This window comes from Schistocerca cancellata, chromosome 6, assembly GCF_023864275.1.
Source record: "Schistocerca cancellata isolate TAMUIC-IGC-003103 chromosome 6, iqSchCanc2.1, whole genome shotgun sequence".
Lineage (NCBI taxonomy): Eukaryota > Metazoa > Arthropoda > Insecta > Orthoptera > Acrididae > Schistocerca > Schistocerca cancellata.
In genome coordinates this window covers 135,568,181-135,590,568 of record NC_064631.1, presented here as the reverse complement: position 1 = coordinate 135,590,568, position 22,388 = coordinate 135,568,181, and the positions used below count along the sequence as shown (strand labels likewise).

Sequence of the window (22,388 nt, the reverse complement as noted above, 5' to 3'; positions counted from 1 at the left end):
AAGTTATCAGTTTTGATGAATGGACATAGGCAGCGTGTGTATACTGGCAACACAGTATCCTGTTGCAGAGCATTCTCTAGAACATGGCAGTCGTGAGTTTGGTGCCTATTTCACCACACGAGTTCGCCCCCCAAAACCTGTTTCTCAGAATTACGCGGGTGGGAAACTGGCATTACAACATATCCTTTGTTCTTACCAACCATTTGGCCTTAATTTGTTAATTTCTTCAGTCTCAGCATTTCTTTTCAATACTGGTAACTATTCCTTTCTTCACTTCCTTTTAGTATTCCGTATCTTTTGTTTTCTGACCTGCATGTTTTCCCAACACCCCCCCCCCCCCCCCTCCCCCATACATCTATCACTTATAATGCACTTAGCTTTCCACTGTTATTAACTCTTGCACAATGTTTTGTCAGTAATCTCTGCCTTGCTTATTACCCTATCTTCCACCTTTTAAGCTCTGTTTTTCGAATCTCATCCAGTGCTATCTCCAACAATCAGTCGTTTCTTCTCATTGTCTGGTAAGTCACCCCAGACCTGGGGTTCTGGGTGACTTTTCCATAACTGCCCCATTTCCTAACCCTCACTAGTTCTTTCCCATCAGCCCTTCTGGCAGAAGAAAGAACCACTGTCTCAGAAAGCTTACACATTTCCTTAACTTGCATGTAATCTGTGAATTGCATATTTGAAGCAGATTAATAATTTGCACTGAAAAAAATTGAAAAATCATGTCTTTGACTATTGGATTGTCATTAGAGTACAAAATGCTTCTGAAATTATTTTTAAACTTTGTCATATTTTAACCTTTCCTACCTCATAAACAACATATATTTGTAGGTATGTTCTTTCTGTAAACTGGAAAATTTGTTCCTTAGTTGTAGTTATTCTGTCATTTCACAAAATCTCTGATGTTATTTCAGCACAGGATAATGGTTGTGTTGCTTACGTGTTACGAACTGGATTTAATACCTCTCAAGGAAAGCTGCTTCGTACAATATTGTTTGGAGTTAAGCGCGTAACGGCAAACAACTTGGAAACATTTGGTTTCATCCTTTTTCTCTTGATTTTTGCAATTGCTGCTGCTGCCTATGTTTGGGTAAAGGGTAAGTAACATAAAGATAAAAGATTTTTAGTTTTCAGTACGTGGTTAAATTTGTATTGGTGTGTGCAATATACACTGAAGCGCCAAAGAAACTGGTATAGGCATGCGTATTCAAACACAGAGATACATAAACAGGTAGAATGCGGCACTCCAATCAGCGACGCCTATATAAGACAACAAGTGTCTGGCACAGTTCTTAGATCGGGTTACTGCTGCTACAATGGTAGGTTATCAAGAGTTAAGTGAGTTTGAATGTGGTGTTATGGTTGGTGCATAAGCAATGGGACACTCTGAGGTAGCAATGAAGTGGAGATTTTTCCATATGACCATTTCACGAGTGTACATGAATATCAGGAATCTGGCAAAACGTCAAATCTTTGACATCGCTGTGGCTGGAAATAAATCTTGCAAAAACACGGCCCACGACGACTGAACAGAGTCATTCAGCGTGACAGAAGTGCAGTTGGTGTAGTCCATATCAATTCAGGCAGGCTAGGAAAAAATCTTACCTTCAAATCTCAGATGTTATTGAATTTAGCATATGATAAAATGAAGGAGTAAGTAAGGAACACACATTTTTTTTTTGTTTTCTGTAAAAAAAATTCTGCTCCAAGATACAGCCCTCCAAGATGACACTGCGCATACCATTTTGGAGATACGAATGTTGGAAAAAATTTAAAAATGCTTTTAGGTATTTTGTTGGCTTTGTTTTATTTGAAAGTTAATTGCTTTATGATTACAAAGAAATCCTCCTTTTGGACTTACCTGTCAAAATTCTTTTACTATAGCATTCTGAACTTTTTTTTATAATTTATGTATTCCCCCCTCTTCAAAAACGCCAAACCATAACATTTTAATTTTTTTCTGTTGATTAGTACATTCCATGAAAAGGAAAGCTTCCTCTTTTAGGTTGAACAGGTTTTATAAACAATTGAAATTTTTGCTGTACATAAACCTGTTTTATTACCACATTATCACATAACAAGCTCATAAAATTCAAAACCTATTCTTATTTAACAAAGTTTTAGTTCTGAAAGATGAGTAAGAGTGTCATTTTGAATGGTTCCAAAATGTATATGAAAGATCCAAAGACTTAAAGATTTCAGTTTACACAAATTCTGTGCACTCTATTTTGTACTGAAATTAGCCAGTCAATGAACTAAAAATGTGCTCCTCTACTTCAGTATCTTCTTTTGATACAGAGTTTTGCCTTCCCATTGAACCAATAGAAACTGGAGCACTTACGATCTTCAAAACATTGTGAACAGGAAGTGAGCACTGGTGGCATTGTTGCTGTCCTCCAGCTGGAAACCTATATCCAGCAGCTGGTCCATGTGGTAGCATAAAGTTCACTATAGTTTCATTTAACTCATAATTGGTGTCTATAATCTCTGCAATACACCAGTCAGTCATACACACATACCACAAACAGCCCCCATTCTCAGGTTATGAATCTGAATATTATCCTGCTGTTTTTGAGGTGTTGGCCGAACGAACGAAATTAATTCTTTTTTGCTCTTTAAAGTGCGTGCAATATGAGTTCGCCCATCACTTTGAATCCAAAAATGTGTCTTCTGAATTCCTTTCACAGTAGTAGTTTCTTTGGACCATTCTTTTTTCTTAGATTTCCTCTTTGGACAAAAGACTGACGGCTGTGGATGTGTAAGATTTCACGACTCTCATAAAATCCTCAGCATTCTGAATCACAGCTGTACTTGGTCTAGAAAGATTGTGTTTCGTAGCATGGTGCTTCAGCAGGTCACCTACACTATCACAAGGCGCCTTACCATGACCAGTAGCACTGTATACCCAGTCAGTTGGCACAAGCGACTTACTCAATTCAAACAGCTAGTAACGATTTTTAAAATGACTAGGGGCACCATCAGAAATAATTATGATCTTCTCTACCCCTGTTTGCAGTTGAAGAATTTTGCGCATTGCTAGCAAAGCATGTTCTGAGTCATGTCCTGTGTCATCACTTACAACTGCAACACTTTTGGTCTTGTTTTGAAAGTAGGTCACTCGTGTTAAAATTGAAACCCAGTCATTACTCCAATGATACCCTTGTACTTCTTGTGGGAGGGTTACAGACCAGTTCTCAGTAAAATCACAGTGAAGCACTAAATATATTTCTTCAGCCTGTACACACCCTTTCACTTCTACAATGTGTTGTTCTTGCAATTTCTTCAGATGCGGTGTGTTACTGCTTTCACTGACCATTTACCAAGTTCATCAATGAAAATGTCAAAGGCAACAGTTGTCTTAATTAATTTATTTTCCTCCCATGTCTCATGTGTAATTTCTGCAGAGTTATCTGCTACATCTTCCAGACAGTGTCTGTGAAGACAGTCCTCCCTTTCCAGGGCAGTCACCACATTCTTGAAACAAACCAGTCATCTCGCTTTATGTCACAGACTACTAATGACATCACACGCCCAACCAAGGTATCATATGTCATTTGCTCCAGTAAGTTCGTCGAAGTTACCACACAAAGTTCAAAATTTGTGCAGTACGCACATAGGATGACCATAATAGGGATCTGGTCTTCCAAAGACTTCTTTTAAAGAACTCACATTTCTTGATTTGTCTACCATGTACTTTGATACTGATGCAATGTGGTTCAAAATTGTCTTCTTTGAAAATGTCTCTGGAATAATAGTTAAAACTTTGCACATTTTCACTGTAGGATGCACAATATTCAACAGCTGAATTGATATTTGTGAAAAATTCCTGGCAAGAGGTGCAAGAGTGCTGTGGTTCATTTTCTTCTGAAGATGGAATTTCTATTTTGAAGAGTGTGGTCAGTTTCGCTGTAGTGTATTCATCCATAGCTTTAGTAATTTCTCTGTGCTTTCTTGATGCATAGAGCTTATGACTCGACTTGACTGACCACGGTTTCTTAACAGGACTAACACCTACCTCTGAGTTGACTAATTCAGGGTATTTAATTCTTCCTCTGTTGATGCAAAAACTGTATCATCTGCACCATGGGAGGTTTCACCTTGTTCAGATACTATCATTGTTGTTATTTTGTCAAAACATTTAGAACACAAAAAGTCATCACTGGAAACATATTCACTTTGAAGCAGAGTCTTTAAATGAGAACACTTATTACGAATCTGAACAAAGTCTGGTTCTTTGTTTGTCTTATTTATCACTCTTTTACAGATTTGCAAATAGTCAGCACAATTCACTCTCCTGTGACTCTAGTCAGAAGACATTTCAAACAGTCCTTTTCACAAAACACACTGCAACTATGTCAACTGGCAAATTCCTCACGAAAACACAGATCTCACTGGATGGTCTCAGATTTCTTAGAAGCATCTTCAGTAAACAAATTAGCACTAAAGAACTACAATACAGAAACCTACAATGAACAACCACGACAAAGAAACTGACAAGTAATTATAACAAAGTGTGAGAAATATCTGCAACTATGAAAGTGAAAAGAAATAACTGCAACAAAGAAAGTGATGAGAAATGACTGCAACAAAGACAATAGAAATAAACATTGTAACAAAGAAATTAGTAAGAAACAACTTCAGTGAAGACATACATTACCCTTGAAAGTTAAAAAAAAATTTTTTTTAAATTAAACCGGTCCAATTTAATAGTGGAAGCTATCCTTTACCAAGAACATAGTACTACATGTTACCAATCAACAGAAAAAAAATCTAACTTTTCTGGATTGGTATTTTTGAAAAAAAAATTTTTTTCTGTAAATTATAAAAAAAATTCAACAGGCAGCAGTAAAAAGAACTTTGACAGACATGCCCAAATGGAGGATACCATTGTAATCTTAAATAATCTTTCAAATAAAAAAACTCTAACAAAATACAATATCTAGAACTTTACAGAGATACAGCATTTAAAATTTTTTTTCAAAGTTAGCATTTTCAAAATGGTGTTCACAGTGTCATCTATGGAGGCCTGTATCTCAGGGCAGGAACTTTTTGGACAAAATAAAAAAAAAGTGTTTCTCACTCACTCCTGAATTTTAACATATGCTAAATATATCTGAGACTATGAAGTGATATGGATTATGCCAATCCTTCTGAAAACTGCTGCAGATTTCAATTCTGGGCCATCAACAAGTGTCAGCGTGCAACCCATCAAAGGAAACATCATCGAAATGGGCTTTCGGAGCCGAAGGCCCACTTGTTTACCCTTGATGACTGCACAACAGAAAGCTTCACTCCTTGCCTGGACCCTTCAACTCCGACATTGGACTGTTGATGAATGGAAACATGTTGCCTGGTCGGGCAAGTCTCATTTCCAATTGTGTTGAGTGGATGGAAGTGTACGGGTATGGAGACAACCTCATGAATCCATGGACCCTGCATATCAGCAGGGGACTATTCAACCTGGTGGAGGTACTTAGAGCATGTGCAGTTGGAGTGATATGACAGGTGACACGTACATAAGCATCCTGTCTGATCACCTGCATCCATTCACATCCATTGTGCATTACAATGGACTTGGGCAATTCCAGCAGGACAGTGTGGCACCACACACATCCAGAATTGCTACAGAGTGGCTCCAGGAACACTCTTCCGAGCTTAAACACTTCCAATGGCCACCACACTCTCCAGACACGAACATGATTGAGCATATCTAAGATGCCTTGCAATATGCTATTCAGAAGAGATCTCCACCCCCTCATACTCTGGATAGCCCTGCAGGATTCATAGTGTCAGTTCCCTCCAGCACTACTTTGGACATTAGTTGAGTCCATGCCATGTCATGTTGTGGCACTTCTGCGTGCTCATGGGGGCCCTACATGATATTATGCAGGTGTACCAGTTTCTTTAGCTCTTCAGTGAATAAAACTAGATAGGAATAAACATTTTCTGCTCATGCAGAAAGAGTTTCAAACACTTAGTTCTTAAAAGCTTGCACTTCCTAAATTGTTTATTGTTCAATTAGTCCATAATACAATATGATAGTTATTGTGTTAAAAAGTGTCCAAATTACAAGTAATAATCATGGTAACTCCATGAAGACAAATGCGTCTAGTTTTGATTAGTTAGCTTGTTGCCCTAGCAGTTGTTTGTCTACAAGAATCAGTTCTAAAAGTCACAAGTTAATCATTTTCAAAGCACCTCTTTTTTTTTTTTCACTGCCATTGAGCTAAATCAAGCCTGTTAAGAAATTGTATCACTTTGTATATTAGTATGTGTCCCCTTCAACGGATACTTCAAACTTTATTTGGTCCTGTAAGCACCATTTGGTGCAAATGAGGTTTAAAAATCTCCCATGTAATTATCACTGGTGAAGAGTGATGCATAATTTCCAGAATGAATCTTCCACTCTGCAACAGTGTATATGCTGTTTTCAAAACCTGCTGACTGATTAAAACTGCCAGGCTGGAACTCGACCCTACTTATAATACAATTTACAGTGCTCAGAAAACATATGAATAACATCTGTAACAAGAACTGGCTATTGTAAGAGAATTGAAGCCATAACTAGATAGATTATTACTTTCGTAAACACGAGTTACATGTGAATTAGTGGGGTCTTGCCTAGGTTTATTTATGACAAGAGATTTATACAGGATGTTTATCGGAAACAGTACAAGCTGACTTAAGTCCGTATTGCAAAGCAAAGTCCAGTCTATGTTGTATCAGAGTTCCGACCATGACAGATAGTGTCCATGATATTAGTATCTAAGCCAAATGTGTATCATACACTCCAGAGATTGCATCACAACTTATTCAGACTAGCACTTGACCAATTCATATGCTAGATTCTGGCGTGGTCCCATAGGAGGGTGCTCCTAATGACTAGGGCCACTCTGGATAGTGGTGCCACAGCAACCGACAGAAATTTTGTGCTAGCTATTCAATTTACATCGTGACATTAGGGAGAACCACAGGTGGCATGTGGTCCGAATAAGCTTCCACTGGGAACAGCAGTAAGTCAGTGTCCATGGGCATAGATGTGGAAGGCCGATGCAAGATGAGGCTTGGTGGAAAGTGCACTAGTCGCCAGGGGCAGAAGAGCTAATGATGGCTGCTGACCAGGATAGCAGTGGCTGAGTTAATTGTGGCAGCACCTCAGATGTTCACGGACAGAGAAAACTTAAACATCAAGGACCCTTGACAGGCAGAGATCATCTTAGAGATCCAGGTTGTGGGGCATTGGGACTCGCAGACCCACACCCGTGTGCCCACCTGTCAAGGAAAGGCTTCGGCAGTGACATGCTCTGGCAGTGGTCACAGCATGTTCAATACCATGCAGTAATGGGCAGCCATGAAACCACTCCACAGGGTTGCAGCCTTCAATCAGGGAGACTCTAAAAAGTTGCTAGAAAACCACAGAGGGCATTATCACGAAAGAGCATGTGGTCAAAGATTTGTAGGATTGCATCCCATGAAGTCTGCAATTGCTACAAATGACGTCTTGCACAAATGTCCCTTTTATCCACACCTGTGGCATGTTGCGTTCCAGTGGAGGCACACACTATGTATGTGGTGAAAGAAACACTGTTTACATCTGGGTAATTGCACTGTCACTGCACTTGTTGCTGCAGGGGTGGTGATTTACAAGTTCATCTGGGACATGGAACAGATGGGGGCCTGTCAGAAGTGGCATCGTGTCTAGTGTGGTCGGTGCCATAGAGCTGACCATCTTTCTTCCACCATTACAAATTCTGGGTTGTGTAGGCAATTTCACAGGCTTGAACTGTTCACATTACTTCCATCAGAGGCAGACCTGGTTTCCTTCATTTGTGGTTCCACATTTCTGAGTCAGAGGTAAAGTAAATTGTAACATCCCTGATAAGAAAGTCTGCATAATTCCATGTACAAAAACATTTAAAATTGAAATTCCTACTTAATATAACTGCAAGTGTCAGCAGTAAGTGTCCCACAATTATCTTGGTCATTGAATGATACAAAAGCTATAAACATGGGTGTCTCAGAAAACTTTCCTGCAGCATTTGATAATGCTTGCAATGCCTGTAATATAGCTCTTGTTAGCTCCTGATAACCAAAATTTTCAAAGTCCATTTTGCAAGCACACAGGTCTCGGTGTGTTGCCAAGTTTCTGGAGGTGAGATCCACAGAGTTAGCAGGGATGTTTGGCCTTGTTTGTTTGCAATGGGAGTTATATACAGAATAACTTGGAAACAACACAAGCTAACTTATGTTTATATTGCAGGCCGAAGTCCAGTCCATGCCTTTGACACAGTCCACAATATTAGTACACACGCCAAACTGGTAGCATACTTGCCACACTCTCTGTAGATCATATTACTACTCACTCAGACCAGCTCTGGGGCAGCTTATCTGCGAGATTCTGGCAGTGTCCTGTCACAGGACATCCCTGAGGAATGGCTCCATCTGGGTATTGGTACCACAGTGGTCAACAGTAATGTCATGCCAGCTATTTGGTTTCCATACTGACGTCAGGTGATGCCACTAAAATAACCTTGCTCCTTGTCACGGTTTGCATCAATTTGGTACTTTGACTTTTATAAGGACAGACTTGCGGATATTTAATACTAATACCATGGGACATGTATTCCGAGAGGGGTTTTACTTTTGACAACTAAAAGTAATTTAAACGATCTAGGTATATTGAATTTGCTTGATTGTTAAATGTAGTCAGACTTTCATGAAATTATGGATGCTATTTCTTGACCATTGAGTGAATTCTTCTTTGCAAGTTAATTTTCCAAGTATTTCGGCTGATATTTGTACTTCATATTGTGTATATTTTATGAGATACCAGTTGTTGACTTTGTCAAAGGATAAAGAACTGCTGTGACCTTCAGCTTCCATTGGGCGATTGTCACTGTTGCCACATATGAATATTGTGTTGACAAGTAATTGACTATTTTTCCTTAGTTGTCACCATTGTGTGTTGGTGTACTAGGAGCGAATGTTAAAGAGATCCATTTGTGGGAAGTCTTGCTTTTATAGAGGCTGTTTTTGATCTTACCTTACAAGCTTTTAGGATGTGTAGAGAGTGCTGGGTAGGTTGTTTAAAACAGGAAGCAATCTAGAGGTGCAAAAAATTTAGTTTTCACTATCCTTTGTCTGCTGGGTGAAATAGCAATAGTGATTTAGTTAGACCAGAGAAATTACTACATTTACAGTCGAATAAGGTAGCACCTACCAGTATTTGTGATGCTAGCTACTGTATTGTGTAATAGGAGATTGGCATGTGGATCACCAGCAGAAGAGATATGGACTGTGTCAATACTGTGCATGATATTTGCCCTTGACCACTATGCTCTTCCATGGTAATTACTTTTTAAGGAATCTTGTGCAGTATGATTAAATTATGAATTCGTTTACTGGGACAAAACTCCACCAATTCCAGACAACAGTTGAGGTAGGGCCTATATGTGGAACGGCTTGTGGTAGAATTTATTTTAGGCAAATGAAAGTTAAAAGTTTTGCAGAAAAGATACATTGAGGGGAAGAAAGTGTTTGTTGTGCTATGAAACTATATTTTGTGTGAGTATTTTAAAATTTTTCTCATAAACAGCAGCGTATGAAAGAATGTATTTTCATTTTCTTTTCCTATCAAAACAAAATACAGGAAAACAAGGAGCACTTCATGAATAATGTTAAGTATCCTAGTGCTATAAGAAATATCTCTTTGTGTGTTCAAAGATTTAATTATATGTCAGTACGTTTTCTGTTTTGCTCATTCTTTGTAAGATTAGTGGACCAAACGTTTATGTGCAAAATGAAACTATGTTGTTATATCTGAGCTTAGTATGTCAGTCGTTCTGTTGCACTGACAATAAACAGACACTTTAGTCCTTTGATGTTGTTCTTTGTTTTGATAACATTACAACTTTTTGTATGATTAATAAGAATGTTGCATTGTATAGGTTCAGAAGATCCAAAACGCAATCGGTACAAGCTCTTCCTTGAATGTGCACTGATACTGACATCAGTTGTTCCTCCAGAGCTTCCTATAGAATTATCACTTGCTGTCAATACATCTCTTCTATCATTGTCAAAATTAGGTAAGTTTACAGTGTCAGATGTAGTACAAGAAGTGGAAAAAAAGGAATAAATTTTCCATGGTTTCTAAATCAAGTTACAATATGTTCTTTTTACAGCGGTATTTTGTACAGAGCCATTCCGAATTCCATTCGCGGGGAAAGTAGAGATCTGCTGCTTTGACAAAACAGGAACACTCACAAGTGATAACCTTGTAGTAGAAGGAGTTTCTGGTCTTGAGTAAGTTTCAAGTGATTATTAAATCCCTTATATTTCATTAATTGTATTATTATTATTATTATTATTATTATTATTATTATTATTATTATTTTCTTATATTTTTCTTGATCTGTTTCTGTTAATCGAGCATGTTGTTCCTAGTTACTATGAGAGAGAGAGAGAGAGAGAAAGAGAGAGAGAGAGAGAGAGAGCCAATAACTCATTCATGAACAGAACAAAACAAGTTCAAAGCCAGAAGACAGAGTAATATACAGTGGAGGTCCCATTATGTCATCATCATCATCATCAACCAATTCAATCATTAGATGATGTGGCCTCTTCGAGTCGTGGATTCAGGTAGGCTTTCAGAAGTCTTCTCCAAGTGGGCGGTCTTGGGCAGTTCTCTGCCAGGTGTTACCAGCGATCTTCTTGATGTCTTTGTCCCATCTGTATGGTGGTCTTCCTCTAGGCCTCCGGTGCTCTCTCGGACTCCACTCCAGTACTAGCTTCATCCATCTGTTGTCTTTTCTTCTTGCAACGTGGCCAGCCCACTGTCATTTCAAGGAACCTACTCTCTCTAAGATGTCAGTAACCTTCGTCACAGACCGGATGTCATCTGCCCTTTTCCTATCCAGCATTGATCTCTCCATCGCTCTCTGTACTGTCCTAAGTTTCCCTTTTGTGAATGAGTTCAGTGTCCATGTCTCGCAGCCATACGTCATCACAGGAAGAATGCATTGATCAAATACTGCTTTCTTCAGATTTACTGGCATTTTTGATCTGAATACTTTTGAATTCTTCCCAAATGCTTGCCAGCCAAGCTTGATGTGTCAATAGATTTCTGGCCTTATGTCTCCCTTCATATTTATAATCTGGCCAAGGTAGACATATTCACTGACCTCTTCTAGTAGACTGTCCTTGACTTTCACATCTCAAGCTGGGACCCATTTGTTGGATATTACTTTTGTTTTGGAAAGGTTAATGTTCAAGCCAACCAGCTGACATTCCGATGCAAGATCTGTCACTAAGTTTTGGAGCTCTGCAAAGTCTTTGGCCAGTAAGGCAATATCATCAGCAAATCTCAAGTTGGTAAGCCTTCTTCCATTAATTCTAATTCCCTTACCTTCCCAGCTCAGCTTTGACATAGCCATTTCCAATACAGCAGAGAACAGTTTTGGGGAGATGGGATCGCCTCATGATGCGGAATTCTTGAGTTGATTCGCCGATGTTAACATAAGCTGAAGAATTCTCGTAGATTTTCCTGAGCACTTCAATGTATGCTGCTCCCACTCCTTGCTCACTCAAAGCTTGGAGGACAGCTACATGGCTAACGGAGTCAAATGCCTTTTCAAAGTCAACAAAGGCAATGCAGAGAGGCAGTTGGTATTCATTCGCTCTGCTTATCACTTCACTAACGTTCAGAATGTGGTCAATAGTGCTAAAATTGCTTCGGAATCCAGCTTGTTCTATAGGTTGGGCTGAGTCTAGAGTGGAACTAATTCGGTTTAACAAGATCTTTGTGAAAATTTTGTACAAAATTGAGAGCAAGCTGATAGGACGGTAGTTTTTAATATTGTGAATACTTCCTTTCTTGTGTATCAAAATAATCTTAGCCTTGTTCCACGATAGTGGGATTGAAGCATAGTGCAGGCAGGAAGTAAATTCTTTTGCCAGTTTGAGGATGTCAACGCTGAGCTCATCATCACCCGGCACTGTTCCCTTCTTCATGCTATCTAGAACACACTTGACTTCCGATGGGAGTATATCTGGAACACTAAGTATACCATTTAAATTAGATACACTCAAATTTTCCCCTGGATTGCTGTACAGATTGCTATAAAAGTCTTTGATGAACTTCAAAACCGCCTCCTTTTCAGTGATTCGACTGTCATTTCCATCGAGTGCGATAATCTGCTTTTTACCGATTGTGAGTTTGCGTTTGGCTGACTTTAAACTTGTCTTGTTCTCGAAGCTTGCTCGTAAGGTGCTTCAGTGAATTTCTGTATGTCAGTTTTCATTTCTCTTCGCACTGCCTTACATAGTTCGGAATACGCAACCATGTCACGATCGGTTTGGATTTTCATTTTTCTCCTCTGTTGTAAAAGGGTTTCAGTTTTCGCACTGAATTTCTTTGGTTGTTTATTTTTTTGGCATAGGCCACCGACTTCTTGTGCACTTGAAACAATCATTTCCGCCGAATCACAATCTTAAGTTACATGGAACTTGCTTTGGAGGACTTCTTGGAGTTTCGAGGAATGTTCTTCCAGGTTTTTGAGATTGATTACCCTTCTCTTCCCTTTCATAAGTTTACTCCTTTCATTTCTTACATTGAGTTTGACCCTTGCTCTCACAAGACGGTGATCACTGCCAGTGTTGAACTGATTTAGCGCTGATACGTCTTTTACAATCTGCGGAATATTTGACAGAATAAAGTCTATCTCATTTTTGACACTGAAATTTGGGCTCCTCCAAGTCCATTTTCGGTCAGGGTGCTTCTTAAAGAACGTATTCATGATGGACATACTGGTGCACTCAGTGAACTGGACTAATCTCTCACCTCTATCGTTTCGGTCGTCAATCCCATAGTTGCCCACCACTGTGTCGCCTTGTTTCTTGGTGCCAATTTTTGCATTGAAATCGCCAATGACCATCTGGAAGTGACAATCGCTACCTTTTTTACAGGTGTTATCCAGACTTTCATAAAAGGATTCAATTTCTTCATCAGGATGACTTGAGGTGGGAGCGTACACCTGAACAATCTGTATTTTATACCTATTCGACACCTTCTGGACCATTCGAGCTGTCCTGCTGGAAGTTCCTGCTAAGACAGATACTCTATCAGTAATATTCTTGTTGATTAAGAACCCAACTCCATTGAGTTTTCCTTCTGGGTCGCCACAAAAGTAAAACAAGTTGCTAGAGCGCAAACAGAGACAGTCTTCCCCTTTTCGGCGAACTTCGCTTAAACCAACAATACTCCAGTTGATTTTTGCAAGCTCTTTCTCGATCTCTTCTAGTCTGTCATTGCCTATTAGAGAGCGACAGTTATATGTACAGACTTGAATAGTCTGTATCTTCTTCTCAGCACCACTTGGTGTTTGGGACATCAAAGTTGCTCCCACCCGGAGATCCGACTGTGGGGCTATTACTCCGGAAAATTTAACATTAATGTCACACAACATAACTCGAAGGTGTGAAGCATAATCGCCACGCTTGCTTCAGAACGGATTGGCGATATAATTTCCAGGCCGCCCCTGACATGGGGTACAGACGCCTTTGGTAGGCCGCTCCACTAGAGTACAGACGCCACCACGCTGCTAGTTTTGATCCACCCCGGGTATTTCATTTCCCTGGTGCCACCCGTATCTGGGAGGCTTTCTCCTATCCGCCACCTGGGGAGGTGCCCGATGGGGGACTAGCAACCCCACATTATGTAAGAAGCATTAAAATATTGTCTTGAATGCCTGTTAATTAGATACTGGAAATGGAACAGCATGGATGTTGATACAATATTATTAAAAGTTAAAACTAAGAATGGAAAATCCAGGATGGAGTGTAACAATATTAGAGAAGGAAAGGTGCCACTCACCATATAGTGGGGACGGTGAGTTGCAATAGACACAACAAAAAGATCCACACAATTATAGCTTTCGGCAATTAAGGCCTTTGTCACACACACACACACACACACACACACACACACACACTCTCTCTCTCTCTCAAACGCAACTTCCACACACATCTGCAGTCTCAGACAACTGAAACCACACTGCGAGCAGTAGCAGCACCAGTGTATGATGGGAGTGGCGACTGGGTGGGGGTAAGGATGAGGCTGGTATGCTCTCCCTGTTCCCATTCCAGCACTACACAGCCGTCATTTCACTGCCACACTCAGTCTTTTAATTTCTCTCCTTTCTGCTACTTACCCTCACCTCCCTCCCCACCTTCTCTCCTGCCCTCCGTCTATAACTGCAGCACTTCACTGTCCGCCACTCCCACCATACTACCCCTCCCCCTATCCGCCCCAGCCTCCTCCTTACCCCCACCTTGTCGCCACTCCCATCTTGCATTGGTGCTGCTGCTCGCAGTGTGGTTTCAGTTATCTGAGACTGCAGACATGTGTCCAAGTTGCGTTTGTGTGAGTGTGCCTGTATCTACGTGTGTGTATTGCTGACAAAGGCCTTAATAGCCGAAAGCTATAATTGTGTGAATATTTTTGTTGTCTATCGTGACTCATCATCTCCGCTATATGGTGAGTGGCAACTTTCCTTCTCTAATATTGTTAAAAGTTTAAACTGAAATATGAGGAGTTACAAGAGGTAGTTTGGGCCATATTATCAGTCACAGAACAACAATTTTTATCATAAATATTTGGCCAGTCTCAACTGAGTGATAGGAGGAATAAATTTTTGGTTAACTGTGTTGTTGCTAGAGAAATTATGAAATAGGTGGACTAAAATGTTCAGTGGTACATGTCAGAGAGAGAGGGCTGGTATTCACACATGGAGAGTTCGGATCACCAGTGATGTAAGCCAGAATTTTTTGTATGGTTTTGAGGTAGACCTTTTATACACACCAGAACAGTAGTCAACCTCATATGTAAACAGAGTATATAAATAAGTGCCTCAGTCAGCAGTTGAATTACTGCGGCTTAAGTCAGTGTACCAAGTTAGTGATTTTGTCATTATATATTTTTATAACCATGGTGACTGCTTATTTGTTGTTTTTACAAGACTACAGTGAACATGATGATGCCAACTATTTGATTTCAAGGGCTGTTTAAAATTTCAGGTTTAATTCAGCACAAAGTTAAGCTTAATAGATTCTACTTCTAACTTTTATGCACTGTCAGTCTGCATCCTACTTCTGTCATTATTATAGAATGCCATAAACACTGCATTCTTTTGTTCATGGTGACTTGAAAATTCTGTAGCTGTTTAGGAACACAGACACAAAAATGCAACTTTTTTTAAGAGATTGCTTTAGCAGTATGCAAAACAGTTTTATATATATTTCAAAGTCTTGGTGTTGTGTGCTTGTGAAGATAAAATGCTTCTATATTAAAGAACAGTCAGATTTCAGTCCAGGAAAGTCATGTACTAGTCATTATATTACATTAACACTTGTCCCATATATCTTGAATACAGCATTTCATAATGATGTGGAACATGTCAATTTAACATAAGTTTTGATGACACACACACACACACACACACACACACACACACACACACACATACAAATTATACCTACATACAGTTACTACTTTATATTTAAAAACTGATCTATTGAGTAGAAGAAGTTGTGATTCAGAAATTCTTTCAATTTGTTTTTAAATGTTGGTTGGCTATCTGTCAGACTTTTGATGCTATTTGGCAAATGATCAAAGATTTTTGTGGCAACATAATTGACCCCTTTCTTTGCCAAAGTCAGATTTAATCCAGAATAGTGAAAATCATCCATTCTTCTAGTGTTGTAGCTGGGCAATTTGCTATTATTTTTGAATTGGGTTGGATTATTAACAATAAATTTCATAAGAGAATATATATATATTGTGAAGATACTGTGCATATCCCAAGTTCCTTAAATAAATGTTTGCTAGGTGATACTTAATCTAACCTAACATGTCAAAGAAGGCTATAAAAGAAAGCAAATTGCGGGAATTGCTTTCATTGACCTTACACCTGGCTATAGTGCCATGACTCATAGAAACTAACATAAAAGCTGTATACAACAAGTAAGGATTATAGATTGATGCAATTTACTCAGTGTCTGCTGTATAATACACAAATTTTGTCACTTTAAAAAGCCAGTGGAGAATGTAGACAACTGGTCTTAGCCAAGGAAGTGTGCTAGCTCCAATATTATATTACATGTATGCCAATGATCAGCCCTGCAACACTGGAAGCTAGTCCTTCATCTATGTAGATGAGGTAGCTGTTGCTGCTTAAGTAGCCACAACATTCAGATAAATAGAATCCAACCTAACATTTTCTATCAAAGTCGATAACCGTGGTACCTATGATAAAATGTAAGTGTGTGCATTCCACCTACTCAGAAAGGAGGCAAGAAGAAAATTGGACATCACCTGAAAAGGATGCAATTTAAATAACTGTGTTCACCCCAACTCCTATTGTTTTACTGTCAAAACCCACTTTTACACTTTTCAAGGGACTTCAAAAAAATAGTGTAAAATGCGGGAAATAATGTTTTAAGCTGTGAAAGTTACATATAGGATACCCTCTTGCACTTTATGTATGACATATGTACATAACAGGCAGCAAAAGACTTGTCAGTGACTTTTTTATTATGTAATAAGGTCGATTGGGTAATAAAAACTGCTGATGTAACTGCAATTGATAACTGTCTGGGAAATGGAAACATTTGACTTAATTTCAGATGTCATAATCATTGTTTTTGGAAAGCCTGCAGCTGTCATTCATTATTTGAATGATGAAATACTGCACTAGTTTCTTATTTTTTCATGCTTAGCATGACGTGTTTCGAGAATTTTTTCTCGTTGTCAAGTGCAAATATGTAAACAAGTATTTTGTGTGTTGTTTGAATATGTGTTATTCTGTGGCTTTTTGAGGTTATCAGGTACTGTGCCTCATCAGTTATCTAGAAAACCACACACACACACACACACACACACACACACACACACACACACAGGCAAACTATCACTCACATTGTTTGTTTGTGTAACATCATAAAAAATATATACATAAATGCTGCACTCGACAACGAGAATAAATTCTGTAAACACGTTTTGCTCAGCATGAATACAATACATAACCGGCACTGTGTTTACATTAAAAACGTTTGAACAACACAAACTGAATGACTGTGTCAACTAGCGCTCCACGTGGCCATATGCTGAAACACGCTAAATATGGTTCGACAAAGGTGTCACGATGATCACAACAATCACGAAACTGCATTTGCACAGTAGACACAGTTTGGAAATGGTTGTGATTGGTCATGATATCTTCATTCGAATGAACCTAGTTATATACTCCCATCAGCCACCACGCCACGTAGAGCTGGGCAGCAGCGGGAGATATGGCACGAATTGTTACAACTTTTACTCGTTTACCTGTTCAAATCCACTGGATAGAGTGCCCTGGTGTCAAGAAACTTAACCACTTAATATTTGTAAACACTACTGGATGGCCAACATTATGCCAGCATCATATTTTCTCCACACACATTTTTTCGTAACGCGTAAATCACAGGAAAATTATAAGTATGTTGATGCAAAATCAGGTGCAAATTAATATTGTGGGCTCAGGAAATTTGACGGGATTGATAAACAAGTCATAAATGGCGGGAAAGCGTTAATTCCAGGAATGTAAAAGCTGAGTTATACTGTAATTGGCTGACGCCTTAACTTATAAACAACACTGTATACACACCAGACAGAAATTTTGCATGAGGAATAAAGCCATCCACAAACTGACAAACACCATATGGGAAGTGCAGCCCAGTGGTCACCGCACATCTGCTCCTTCTCTGTGGAGAGTATGCCGCTGCAGTCTGGAGGAACTCTACACATTTTAATCGAGCTGACGTGGCTGTTCGAGACATTGCATTGTCGCAGGATGCCTAAGACCAACTCTAGTCACTAAGAAGATCTTTGCACTCATGGGAGTAGCACCTCCAAGTGTAAGAAGATAGGTAGCAGTAAAGATTAAAAAGAAGCGATAAACAGATCCTAGCCACCCATTGTCTGGAACTCATGCTTATCCATCATGATTGAAATCCAGAAAATCTTCATCCTTGCAATACCACCAATTGCAGCTTCAGCAGAAGCCGGCCAAACTTAGTTGTGGAGAACAGAGTCCATTGGAGGATTATGGACCGCAAAAGAGAAACTACTATCAGGCTGCCATCTCCAATACAGGACTTAGAAGACACTCAACAGACTGAGAACAGATGTGACCAGATGCAAGACTAATGTGAAGAAGCTGGGTATCAGTGATGATTAGCTTTGTGAGTGTGGGACAAAGGAGGATTCTGAACACATGTTGGCTTGCAGCAAAATGAGTGAATTATGTGACATGGAAGATTTGTTTGCAGTGAATGACCATGCTGGTGTGTCATCAATATTAGATTGTAGTTTTAGGATTATATTATCGTTGTTGGTGTGTGTTTTCATTTACTTGGATGGCTAATTAATTAATTAATTAAAATGTGTTCACTGTACATCATCTTAACTGCTGTTGGTAATCCGTCTACCTGCTCACTAAGTGCCTTGTACTCAAGCAGCTGACGGGGGCTGAGTTACTCTCACACCTTGTCTTGCACTGTGCAGAATATTTCTGGAAACTACAATGGTGATTCGTATGTTTCCCAGAGTTTGCTCTGCATTGATACAATTTAAATACTGTGCGTGCATAAGCTGTGTGGACACACAGAATTTCTGACTTAGATACTTCTCTGCAGATGAATTATTTCACATACCAAGAGTCATTAAAATTGTTTTCTCAACTAAGAATTATATCTTCCACTAGTCTGAGACATGTTTTTAGTAGCATTGGTCAAAAGCAACATGTTCCTAAAGAAGAGGAAAACAACCCACTGCTCAGGGTGATTTATAGTTTCAAATTACCTATTAAATATTTCTCAGGTCTGTCATATCACTCTAACACATCGACACTTGCTGTGAATCACAGTAAAAATTTATTAATTCCGCTTTTGTTGAATCAGTTGTATTTGAGTTGTTTGATATTTTATGTATGATTTTTCCTTAGAATACAGCAGATTGAGTACATAGCTGTACTTGGACATATTGTCTATTTGTAATGAGTACAATTTGTATAAAGCATTAGTAAGACACAGCTTTTGTCTTTTAGTATAGTATCTAATGAAAGGGCTGCTTTAGTTTCAAATTTATTCTTGTGAATAGGTTGCCTTTCTTTGAGGTTGCGGTCTTTGTTGTAGCAATGCTTCATTTTTAATTTTTTGGCTGTAACTTATGAAACACAATAATTCTAAATGTACAACAGTTTGCCATGAAGTACCAGTCCGATATTTATCAGACTTTTTGAAGATGTTCATCGCATAATGGGTAATATGAACAGTCTTCCATTCCATTTGGAACAGATGGGGTTCATCAGTATTAGTACGTGGTGTGATTGCCACAAGCAAGATAACATTTGTGGACTCATTGTGACATGGAAGCAACAGTCTCTGAATGTCATCTTGAGGAGTTTCTTGCCATGCCTGAAATACTTGCTTCGTCAGTTCATGAGGATTATTGGTGTGAGAGTATACATCTTCCCGTCACATCACAGAGACACTCTATGGGTAGCAAACCAGGCCTGGCTAGGATCCCCACATTCCTTAAGGCATTTGTGGTGTGAACTGCTGTGTGGGATCTTGCATTATTTTGCTGAAAGATGCCATTTCTGGTACACTGGTCATGGAATTTAACATTCTTGCCATATTTTGAAGAGATGAACAGTCTTCACTGCAAAACAGGCTTTGTTATTTTATATTTTGCCAATAATTCATTTCACCGTGTTTAAGGCATCTTCAGATTGGCTGGCACATCAGATGTTAAACACACAGGCTGCTGTCTATGAAAATGTCTTAGCAGGCAAACACCGTTGTCTATATTTTAAGAACATTACGTGGTGCCCTGATATAAAATAGTGTTGAGTAGAAGGAAAGTCACATTTAAAGTTAATAAAAGACCTCAGGAGGTAGTTACCCTTGTTGAATTGTAAGAGACTTGCACAGTGCACTTGTAGAATATGTAGTGTTGTCCAAAGATGTCAAAAGTGGAATCAGGCCTACAGAAATGCATCAGAAAATGTAAACATGTAAGAAATGCTGTTGTATATGTTCCGGCCACACAAACAATATTATTTGGCAAAATATAAAATAACAAAGCCTGTTTTGCAGCCAAAACTGTTCATCTCTGCAAAACATTTATCACTGGTTGCTGTATCATTGTTCTATGAATTATTTAAGTTCTTCTTGCCATATGTTGATGAACATTCAGCCTCCTTTCAACAGTTACTATGTCAGTCTTGTTGTCATATCCAGTAACTCCCTGAATCATGATTTCCCCAGGTATGGGTTCCTGTGACTTTCCACCAGGTCGCCTATGGACACTTTGGAGTCAGACTGTCACACCCCCCTGCGGGTTCGGGGGTTAGAATAGGCCCGCGGTATTCCTGCCTGTCGTAAGAGGCGACTAAAAGGAGTCCATCCCCCTCCAGGGGGTAGTTAGCGCCTGCGTCCGGAGACGGACGGTTCCACGACCTATAATTGAGGTCTTTTTGGTTTTTCACTTCTCGTTTCTTTCTTCCTTCCTTTGGTTGGTTCCTTTCTTTGTTCTTCTCCACCTCACTGCCTTCCTTACTCTTTCCCTTGCCTTCTTCTCCTTGCCTTCTTCTCCTTGCCTTCTCTGGTCTCCGCCTTGGCGTTTGTGACAGTCTGTCCTCTCTCTCTTCCTTTTCCTCTTCTTCCTTCCTCCCTGTGCGTGTCTGAAGGCTGACCCACGCATTTGCACGCGTAGCCGGTGACGGGGTAACGCGTAATTCCCCGCCCTTGGTAGACAAGTAAGGCACGCACGTACCCCCTGGTAAAGGCCAGGCCCAGGGAGGGGTGATTGCCTGAGCTGATACCTTCTGACCATGCCGATTGATCCCTCCGTCTGTTTCGCAGGAGGTGTGACCTGAGGTGTAAACATTCACCTAAGGCGGGAGTGCCCTCTGAGAGGATCCCCATAAGGAAGGAGCGCGCCATCGGAGACGCTGCCAATCATGGGGGATTCCTCCGCAATGGATTTCTCTTCTTCTCTCTCGACTTCTGCCCACAAACGGAAACATGACCAGCCACCAGTGACAAAAGTACTACCGCCTGCCCCACAGTTCCTCGTTGTTTCTCGATCTGAGGACGGCAAGGATTTTTCCTCTGTCAACCCTTTCGTTATCCAGAAGGGCGTAGATGCAATAGCCAGTACTGTTAAGTCTTGTACCAGGTTGCGTAATGGTACCTTGCTACTAGAAACTGAGAGCGCCTTTCAGGCACAGAAACTGCTTCGAGGCACACTCCTGTACATGTTCCCTGTCCGGGTGGAGGCTCACCGAACTTTGAATTCGTCTCGTGGTGTGGTCTATACTCGATCTCTCGACGGATTGACTGACGAGGAGATTCAGTCTTTCCTTGCTGAGCAGGGCGTGACGGCTGTCCATAGGGTCATGAAAAAGGTCAACAATGATCTTGTACCGACCCGGACACTTTTCTTGACCTTTGATAGTGTTCAGCTGCCATCGCGCATCAAAGCGGGCTACGAGGTTATTTCTGTTCGCCCCTATGTCCCGACACCTACGTGCTGCTACCAGTGTCAGCATTTTAATCACACTCGCCAGTCTTGTTCCAATGCGGCTAAATGTGTCACTTGTGGCAGGGACACCCATGAGGGTGACTGTCCACCACCGTCTCCTCATTGTGTGAACTGTCAGGGTGACCATGCAGCGTCCTCCCGCGACTGTCCCATCTATAAGGAAGAATGATGTATCCAAGAAATTCGGGTCAAAGAGAAAGTGTCCACCTCGGCTGCTCGCAAGCTATTCGCTAGTAGGAAGCCCACGCTGCTCCCAGCGGGTAAATTCAGTACTGTCCTCGCCTCTCCTCGGACTACCAGGGAGGTGGCAACCCAGACATGCGATCTGACCTTCAGCACCACTGTCGTCCGTTCGGCTAGTGCTAAGATCGCGCGGTCGACGTCTCCTCTTCCTCCCATCACCCCACAGACACAAGCCCCTTCATCAGCTTCTGCTAAGATGAAGACCCAGAAGTCAGATGCACGGGCCTTCAAGAAGGAACCGTCATGTGCAGACTTCCTACGTACCTCGACCTCCCAGCCATCGACCAGTACTTCCACCAAACGACTTTCCAAGAAGGCTCATAGGAAGCACAGTTCTCCTTCTCCGCCACGGCGCATTTCTTCTCCTGCGCCACCCAGCGGTTGCCGCCCCAGGCCGTCATCCGTTTCGCCTGGCCGCACCGCTGGTAGCCGAACATCTGGCCGTTCACCAGCGGAGGAAGCTCCCCCTCCAGGCCATCTTACCGAGATGGCCGAT

At 40.4% G+C, this 22,388-nt stretch overlaps 1 protein-coding gene across 1 annotated transcript in view; it reads left to right on the top strand.

The window, feature by feature from the left end:
* The window catches only part of LOC126190967 (endoplasmic reticulum transmembrane helix translocase), a 176,233-nt gene that overhangs the window by 36,134 nt on the left and 117,711 nt on the right, over positions 1–22,388 (top strand). Inside the window, exons 7-9 of the mRNA XM_049931631.1 lie at positions 921–1,103; positions 9,954–10,091; positions 10,188–10,308. Of these exons, the coding sequence (XP_049787588.1) occupies positions 921–1,103; positions 9,954–10,091; positions 10,188–10,308 (442 nt within the window). The remainder of the gene's footprint in view (positions 1–920; positions 1,104–9,953; positions 10,092–10,187; positions 10,309–22,388) is intronic.